At 45.3% G+C, this 10,000-nt stretch overlaps 1 protein-coding gene across 1 annotated transcript in view; it reads right to left on the bottom strand.

Moving 5' to 3' along the window:
* LOC137632220 (xylosyltransferase oxt-like) overlaps positions 1-10,000 on the bottom strand; it is a 570,606-nt gene that overhangs the window by 249,211 nt on the left and 311,395 nt on the right. The window contains exon 3 of the mRNA XM_068364103.1: positions 8,282-8,439. Within this exon, the coding sequence (XP_068220204.1) occupies positions 8,282-8,439 (158 nt within the window). The remainder of the gene's footprint in view (positions 1-8,281; positions 8,440-10,000) is intronic.

Consider the following 10,000-nt stretch of genomic DNA (forward strand, 5'->3'; position numbering starts at 1 on the left):
ATGTATATGTATGTGCATATATATATATGTATGTATATATATATATATATATATATATATATATATATATATATATATATATATATATATATATATATATATATATATATATATATATATATATATATATATATATATATATATATATATATATATATATATATATATATATATATATATATATATATATATATATATATATATATATATATATATATATATATATATATATATATATACACACACATCTACCCACCCCACCCCTACCCAGCGGTAGGGTGGTTACACCTTGCTAAAAGTCTTATTTCTGGGTCGACCTTTGGCGGCCGGTGAAAAGAGTCCTTCTTATATATCTTTTCTGATAAAACCTTCCAATTATACCAGAGAAAGATAAAAGCATGGAATGCTGAGGTTACAACCCTCGCGCGAGCACCTTTTGGGTGTCGTGTATAAAGCAAAGGCGCGTGAAATCCACTATTCACAGGTTGTCTTCCATTTAGGTAATTCCTTCGTCAAAGGGATAGGCCGATACACAGGCCCTAGCCAACCACCAGCGCCACACCACCCACGCCACGACGCGAGCGCCATCTGAACATCATCCTTCTTTTTGGACTCTTAAGTGTCGAATTTTGTTCTGGTGCTCTCGACCTTTTTTATCAATCGTGGATTTATTTTGTCATGTCCGAAGCTCCATCTTCACACATTCCAATGTTAAGTACCATAGTTTGTTTTGACAGCTTTTCATAGTACCGGGCTTTAGTGTTATATCCAGTATTGTCTGTTTAATTATTCCCGTCTGGCCCTTCACGGCGGCCATCGTTTGTTAACTTGTTTGGGAATTCATCTTTGTCTGCCCGTTTAGTACTCTGTCACTTAGGTTCTTGGTTAAGTCCCTGGCCTTATGCCTTTAGAACCGTTATGATTTTTGTGTTTTTATGCTCATGGTACTTTTTGCTAACAAGTCCAGCCTACGAACGAGATAGCGATCTAGCTTTGTTATTGTTTAGTACCCGCACCCCCGGGGCGTTCGTCACTCGACTGTGCTATTTATTTTAAGTTTTAGCAGATGCTATTCTTCGTTCGTAGTTTTATCTTGATGTACATTTTTATTTTATACGTTTATAATAGTGTTGTGTGATTTTTAGTCCTGTTATTGTGTCCAAGAGAGCGAGAGCTTGGGGTCCCCGTTTTCTGTTCGCAGTCACGAGTTACCCCTTTCTCTCGTTTTCTTTCTTAGCTCCGGTGGGTGAGCGGATTTCCCGTTTTCCGTTTTGTGCGTTCAACGGGTTTGCCCTCCCTCACCTCTCCCCCTCTGGGGTGGATGATAACTTACGAGTTAATTACTTTTGGTTACTTTTCAATTGTTAGCGTTATTTTAGGTCCGTGTTTCGTGCTCTCCCCGTTACGGCTCGGGAGTAGTTATGAACGTTTTCCACTCCGCCTTGAGTTCTACTCCGCCATGAGGGATTCTCAATGACTTTCGTTCTATTGTTATATTTATATATTGTTTACTACATGGGACGGGCTTCATATTGTTTAGATACGACCCTCCGGTGGCCCTTACTCCGGTCTCAGGCCACGGCCATATCCACAATAGCCATTGTTATTACAATTGTGTTTTTATTCACAATAATTATTCAGGACCTTTCTTCTCCCCCCCGGCCTCACCGGAGATCGTAAATACGCTTTGCTATGATCTAAGCTTTAGCCTTTAGCTGCGGCTTGGCTTTTTATCTTTCACAATTGAATTATTAGCCACAATTGAATTATTCAGGGCATCTCATTATCCTCCGGCGACACCGGAGGTCGCCCATACACTTCACACTTATATTTGCCTTGCCTTTAGCTAAGGCTGCTTTATTCAGGACATCTCATTACGCTCCGGCTTCACCATAGGTCGCCCATACACTTCACACTTATATTTGCCTTGCCTTTAGCTAAGGCTGGTGTTTATATTTATTTTAAGGGCATGTCACTGCTTCCCCGACCCTCGGAGGTCGGCAGATTGCTTTAAGTTATTTATCCTTATGTCATTAACAGACGTTAGGTAAATTACAAATATACAAACAATTGAATATTAAAGTGCCAACAATGGTATGGGGCGGTATCATCTTAAAAGTAATATTCGGTTGTTAGTTCAAAGCAATATTGGTGGTTAGGGAATTTAGTTAGTGCCGGAACTATAGAATAATAGGGTTTTTTATCCCCTTATCAGAGTTTCAAGAAACACCAGACTCATGTCTCCTTTCTTTTACAGAAGGCCCGTTGTACTGCTGAAGGATGCCCTGCCTCGTTCAACGACCCCGTTGGGCATGACCTCTGCCGGTCTCATGCGCACTGCTCCATTCCCTTTATCCAGGAACCGGGACAGGCCCAGTACATGGTCTGGTTCCCGGATTTGTGCTCGCTCTGTTACGAGCTGTCGTCAATTCTACTGAGCAATCATGTAAGTGGGTTTTCCCTTTGTTCCTTATTTCTCGTTGGCAGACACTAATATAGACATGAATATGATATACACAGTATATTTTGGAGAGCAAACCCCCTCCTCCATCACTAATCACTGCAAATCTTACAGGCCGATGATGTCTCTCTTCGTTCAGCAAGGGCTACTCTTCGTCCGTGGGTGTCGGGCTTCGGCGCACCCTATCTCCTCGATGGAGACATGGCCTCCCGCCTCTTCCCAGGCTCGACTACTGCTGCAGTCTCCCCTGACCTTGCTGCCCCCTTAATTGAAGAAGTCAGGGCCACCATTTCCATGGAGGACGAACCCCTCGTACCGCTGGACGTGGCGGATCTGGATATAGACGTAGAACCCCGGGACGAGCAGGTAAGTGGTGCCGAGTTGGTGGAAACCCTTTTCTCTCCTACTCCCTCTCCTACCTCTTCCTTTCTAGGTTTTGATAACTCTAAGGCTTCTCCTCGGGATCCCTCTGCCTCCGTACGACCCAAGGTGAAGCCACTTCGAACTTATAAGACTTCAGCTTTGCCAGTATCAACGTCACCGGTCCCCGGACCCTCGACAGCTCCTGATATTCATATTGCTCCTCGTAAAACCACTACTCCTAAGAAGTCTAAGTCTACCAAATCCAAGACAAAACCAACGGGGGGCTTTCAGGTACCCTGGGGTGATCTCGTCCCCATCGAACTGGTCAAAGAATTGGTCAGAGATCAAGTTCAACATCACTCTGGGGCGATAATAGAGATTAAGGATATGATGGCTACTCTGATCCGCACCGGAACTCAGTTTCTTCCCCCTTCTGCTCCAGACGCATCGAAGCTGCCGCCCTTCGATAAAAACAATCCTTGGCGGTTTGCCTTGCATGCTCCATTCTTAGATGGTTCCCTAACTCTGGAGGGCATAGGCACCCGCCCTCTAGAGGACCCGGAGTTCTATCCCCCGGGCCTAGCAATCCCGTTCAATGGTTTTGTATGTTTAAAGGAACATGCATTGGTCCGTATGGACAAGGTACCGAAGGAAACGGTCATATTTCCAAAAGTGCAGGCCCAGGCTATCTGGGCCAGAACACTATCAGAGTGGGGGTGTATTAACTCCAAGCTCACCCCACACAAAGGTGCCTACACTATTTTTACGACAGCGGCCTCCATCTCTTTGCCGCTCATAGACAAAGTCACAGAGCTGACTATACAGGCCATCAAGGAAGGCTCTTCCATGCCGACTCTTAAAGAGACGGACCCCACCTCTTTGCTTATTCCAGGTACCTCGGCAGCCTGGGATGCTGAAGCTTTTACCTTCACGGTGCGGAAACTAGACCCGGACTGTGCCTCTACTCTTTTCTTTGAGAAGCTTCCCAGATTAATAGAGAGTCTTCTCAAGACTGAGTTCGAGACCCGTACTAGACTAGCTAGGTCCCTCCAATCCATCACCTCCATGGAGTCCTTAGCATCTCTTTACCCAGAGGAAACGCTGTTCAGAGTCGCCACAAAGAACCAGCTGCTGTCCTACCAAATAGACCTCCATGACTTCTGGTCAGTTCGGGTTAGTTGCAGGAAGTTCGTTCTGTCGGAGGCCACCATTAGGCATGAGCCGAACAGGCTGATAGCGTCCTCCTGCTGGGGTAAGACCCTCTTCCCTCAGACCGAGGTGGATAAGGTTCTTCAGGACGTGGCGAGAGCAAACCAGAATTTGCAGGTAAGGTGGGGTCTCTCAGCCAAAAAGAGGTTCGAACCCCAGAGACACACGTTCTTCAAGAAGAAGCAGAGGTTTAGTCCTTACAAGACGGCCCGGGGTACCTCGTCCCCACAGTCTTCCGCTGCCTCGACTTCTCGACAACAGGCGCCTCCTCAGCAGGTAGTCTACCTTGCTGCTCCCCCTGGTACACAGCCCAACCCCTCTTGGATGCCCTCACCTGCATACAACCCTGCCTACGAATCCTCCGGTTCCTTTCGTGGATACCAGAGAGGGAGTTTCAGAGGTAGAGGACAGTTCCGCCAACGTGGCGGGCCTAGAGCAAGGGGTTCCCGTGGAGGGAGAGGCCCTAAGTTCATTCCCTCCCAATAATGTGATGCCGGTAGGAGGGAGACTTTATCACTTCCGGGACCATTGGACCTTCAGTCCATGGGCTCACAGCATAATATCCAGGGGCTTGGGTTGGAAATGGTCACAGGGATCCCCTCCTCCACCAGTGACCTTCTTCCAGAGACCCACTCCCATCCTGGAAGAGTACACCGCGGAGTTACTCAAGAAGAAAGCAATCAAACGAGTTCGGTCCCTGAAATTCCAAGGCCGCCTGTTTACAGTCCCGAAGAAAGACTCGTCGGCGTTGAGGGTAGTTCTGGACTTGTCGAAGCTCAACTCTTACATCCTTTGCGACAAGTTCCGTATGCTTACTATCTCTCAGGTACGGACCTTACTTCCCCGTGGGGCCGTCACCACCTCTATCGATCTTACCGACGCCTATTATCATGTCCCAGTAGCTCGAAACTTCTCTCCTTACCTAGGCTTCTGTCTCGGCAAGAGAGCCTTTGCATTCAAAGTCATGCCCTTCGGTCTCAGCATTGCCCCCAGGGTATTCACGAAACTGGGGGAGACGGTGCTCGAGCAACTCAGACACCAAGGGTTACAGATCGTCGCCTATCTGGACGATTGGCTCATTTGGGCCCAGTCGCACCAGGAATGCAACAGAGTTACGTCGAAGGTACTCCATTTTCTCGCTAAACTGGGCTTCCAAGTCAACCTCCGGAAGTCCCACCTACAACCATCAAGCCACTTCGAATGGTTAGGCATCCGTTGGGACCTCTCAAAGCACAAGCTCTCCCTTCCTCCCAAGAAGGTAAGGGAGATAGCTTCCAAGGTCAGGAACTTTCTCAAACACAAACAGGTGTCCAGAAGAGCTTTAGAACGAATCCTCGGCCTTCTCCAATTTGCCTCACTGACCGATCTCCTATTAAAAGCCAAACTCAAAGACATCAATCAAGTTTGGAGAAAGAGAGCGACAATACCTTTAAGAGACAAGACCTCGAAGATCCCCTCTGTCTTGAAAATGAGACTACAACCATGGTCCGAACGGAGGAACCTCTCCAAGTCGGTTCCTCTACAGTTCCCCTCTCCACAAGTGACAATTCATACCGACGCGTCTCTGAGTGGATGGGGGGGTTACTCCCAACATCAGATGTTTCAGGGCTCTTGGTCACCCGCCATGAGACAGTTCCATATCAATGTTCTCGAAGCCATGGCGGTGTTCTTGACCCTGAAGAGAATCTCCCCTCCGAGGTCGACCCACATCAGAGTAGTCTCAGACAGCATGGCCGTAGTCCACTGCCTCAACAGGGGGGGGGGATCCAAATCGCCCAACCTGAATCAGGTCCTGGTCACTATCTTCACCTTGCCAGCCGACAAAGACTGGTTCCTGTCAGCAACTCACCTAGCAGGAGTCCAGAATGTGATAGCAGACTCATTATCCAGGACGAGCCCACTGGAATCGGAGTGGTCCCTGGGCATGCACTCCTTCCGGTGGATACTCAGGCTGGTTCCAGGTCTCCAGGTAGATCTATTCGCGACCCGAATCAATCACAAACTCCCATGTTATGTGACACCGAACCTGGACCCTCAGGCTTATGCCATGGACGCATTAACCCTGGATTGGAACCATTGGCAGAAGATCTACTTATTCCCTCCAGTGAATCTTCTACTGAAAGTCTTGCACAAACTCCGCTCCTTCAACGGGGCAGTAGCTTTAGTGGCACCTCACTGGCCAAAGAGCAGTTGGTTTCCTCTCCTCCTTGAGTTGAAACTCCGTCCCTTCCGGATCCCATTCCCCAAACTGACCCAAGTGGTCCAAACTTGGACTGTGTCAGATTCCTCAAGGATAGCCAAAACCCTAACTTTGTGGATTTCATGAAGTTTGCGGCGTGTAGGGACGCAAACATCGACCCAGATAATATCCTCTTTATAGAATCAGACAAAAGGGACTCTACGATTCGCCAATATGATTCGGCAGTTAAGAAACTAGCAGATTTTTTAAGGACTTCAGACCATTCGGTTATGACTCCTAATTTAGCCATCTCCTTCTTTAGGTCCATATTTGACAAAGGCCTAGCAGCTAGCACTATAACCACCATTAAGTCAGCTCTGAGGAAAGTCTTCCTGGTTGGGTTTAACATTAACCTGGCGGAGTCTTATTTCTCGTCTATTCCAAAAGCATGTGCTAGGCTTCGACCTTCAGTTCGTCCACAAAAGGTCTCTTGGTCTCTAAATGATGTCCTCAAACTGGCCTCCGACACGGACAACGAATCCTGCTCCTATATCACTCTTCTTAGGAAGACTTTATTTCTAACAGCTTTGGCCTCGGGTTCTAGAATCTCAGAACTAGCAGCTCTCTCACGAAACTCAGAGAACATGGATTTCCTCCCTTCAGGTGAGGTACTTCTTTCACCAGACAGGGCGTTCCTAGCTAAAAACGAGGACCCCCAAAATAGGTGGTCCCCTTGGAAGATTATTCCTCTTCTCCAAGATACTTCTCTATGTCCGGTCACCACTCTCAGGGCCTTTTTAGCCAGGACTGCTACCCGATCGTCTGGCCCCTTGTTTATCAGAGAACAAGGAGGTACCATTTCCATACGTGGTATTAGGCAACAGATCCTATACTTCATTAAACAAGCCAATCCGGGATCTTTTCCCCATGCTCATGATATCCGGTCGGTAGCTACCTCCATCAATTATTTCCAGAATATGGACTTTGATGACCTTAAAAAGTACACGGGTTGGAAATCTCCTATGGTCTTCAAACGCCACTATCTAAAGAACTCACAGGCTCTTAAATACCCAACGGTTGCAGCTGGGAGCCTTATCTCTCCCCAGTGATCTTTTGTTCTTCCTTTCATCCATCTCTTTTCTTCTCCCTCCTACCCGCCACTCGCACCACGAAGCCGCTTCCTTGGTGGTTCGTTAGCCCTAAGTTTATTACATATTAGGTTAATATGATTGTAACTATTATTGTTTACCGTAGTTATAAGGTTGGGATATTCTTAGCCATGTCAGTTTTGTTGCATGTTTTCCTCTGATACTCGGAGGCTTCCCTGTTGTCATGTTTGTTTAACCTTACTCTCACTATGCCCTGTGGCTAGTTTATGTTTTATGCCTACTTACCTTAATTATATATGATTTTCTTTACATGGTGTTGTTTCTCTCCCCTTATTAAATGAGTACTTATTGTTGGGCTTGGAAGGCCTTCTCTGGTACATTTTCACCGGCCGCCACAGGTCGACCCAGAAAAGGGATTTTGACGAAGGAAAAATCTATTTCTGGGGAGAGACCTGTGGCGCCCGGTGAAACCCTTCCCCTTTATTTTACACGACCCCACCCTTTCCTTTCCAAGCCATCATGGCCAATACAGAAGGATGTTGTTCAGATGGCGCTCGCGTCGTGGCGTGGTGGTGTGGCGCTGGTGGTTGGCTAGGGCCTGTGTATTGGCCCATCCCTTTGACGAAGGAATTAACTAAATGGAAGACAACCTGTGAATAGTGGATTTCACGCGCCTTTGCTTTATACACGACACCCAAAAGGTGCTCGCGCGAGGGTTGTAACCTCAGCATTCCATGCTTTTATCTTTCTCTGGTATAATTGGAAGGTTTTATCAGAAAAGATATATAAGTAGGACTCTTTTCACCGGGTGCCACAGGTCTCTCCCCAGAAATAGATTTTTCCTTCGTCAAAATCCCTTGAATAGTCTTCAGCTTCAGGCTTGTATTAGTGTCGGAAGAACTACTTTTATACGTTGCATCAAGATTTCACCAATACATACACAAACTATTAATGGCTTACCTGGCAAGATACATTAGCAATGATCATTCTGCAGAGTGATGTAGTGGCACGTTTAATGGCTGAAACCGCCTCTTTACTGCGGAGCAGACACGGAACTTTTACTCCAAAGTGTTCTTGGATTGTTTCTAAACTTTCAATTTCTTCCACAACAGGAGGACCTAAAAATCAATATATAACATCAATTATAAAAATGTGAAAAGAAAAACAATACTTCAATTAATTCAAGATTAAAATCTATATCACAGCAGAGCAAGACAAATAATACAAAATATCTAAAGGTTCTATAATTCAATAGCATGTAGCATTCCCTCTACCCCTCAATCATTACAAAATTTCCCAACTTGAATTTACTAATACTTTATTTCTACCAGTCAATTAACATAAAACAATTATTTTTTAAATTTGTGAAAAGTGAAAATAAGCAAATCTTCCAAAATATGTAAGAAAGTGAAACATTACTATTTGGTACTTGAAATCAAATGTACACATTGCATCTATGTCCTCATCAAGAACCCAGTAGCTTTATACTGTATCAGATAACTTGTAATACCTAACAGTCAGACAATAAAAGTTTATTTTAGCTGAATGGATACAGGAAATGGGCAACCAATTCCTCTTACAAAGCTCCAGACCCAGGATAAACCTCTCAAAAAATTAATTAGCTAAAACAGAAACATGACAAATTTAAAAGTAATTTTTATTTTTCCTAACGATACAAACCAGTAGTTATTTCTAGGGATTATAATTTTGGTGAAGCTGGAAATCTAGCCATAAGACTTTTAGCAAGGTGTAACCCCCCTTCCACTAGTTAGTGGGGGGAGGGTTACGAGGGGTAGCTGGGTACCCAGCTCATACACAAATCTGTATTGTTTTGTCACTTTTTATTGCCGGCAGGGCTTGTCGGGGTACAGGTGATGGTGGGGCAATTTATATTAATACCTACAGGTTTGTGTTATTAGGAAATATAAAAATTACTTTCAAATTTGTCATTTGTTCTGACACTAATACAAACACTCACTATTTATAGGGATTGACTCACCCCTTAGGAGGGTTGACGTCCGAACCAACTGGCTGGTCTTGGACCCGGGGTTTTCCCATATGTGCTCTGCATGTAACAGGGAGAAACTCTGACACCTCGCTAACAATTTGGGCAAAGCACAGTTAGAAGTCTAAGCAACCTGTGTGATTGTGTGTTATTAGCAGTGTGACTAGTCAAGGTAAGAATTCTCTGAAACGTAGGAATCTTAGAATTAACCATAGGACGTAACATGTAACCAGGTTACACAAGGGAAAAAGTATTACCTGCAGACAGCAGAGGCCAGCTCTTCACCCACAGGGGGGAAGCTGAAAGAAAGAAAAAGCCAGTCACTCTTTTTCATTCATCCCAGACTTAACCATGGTTAAACTCTGCTCTCCACTATCTGCTACTTGTCCATTAAGGAGCCTGAGGTGTTTAAACCATTTATAGTGTAGCCACCACCGGGTCAATGGAGAATGTCTACATATTCCTGTGGGTCAAGTCTTGCAGGAAGTGGGCAGTGAAGGTCATTTGGCGCTTCAGCACACCCGCTGACAAGGCCGGCATCACTGAGTAATTTTCATAAACGCTATGGGCATATTCCTAATCTTAACGTTATGAGCTCTAGGTCTTCTCTATGAGGAAAAGAACCAAGATTCAATGATCAGTCGGTGACCTTGCAAATCCAAGCCGAGAACATG

This window comes from Palaemon carinicauda, chromosome 41 (assembly GCF_036898095.1).
Source record: "Palaemon carinicauda isolate YSFRI2023 chromosome 41, ASM3689809v2, whole genome shotgun sequence".
NCBI lineage: Eukaryota > Metazoa > Arthropoda > Malacostraca > Decapoda > Palaemonidae > Palaemon > Palaemon carinicauda.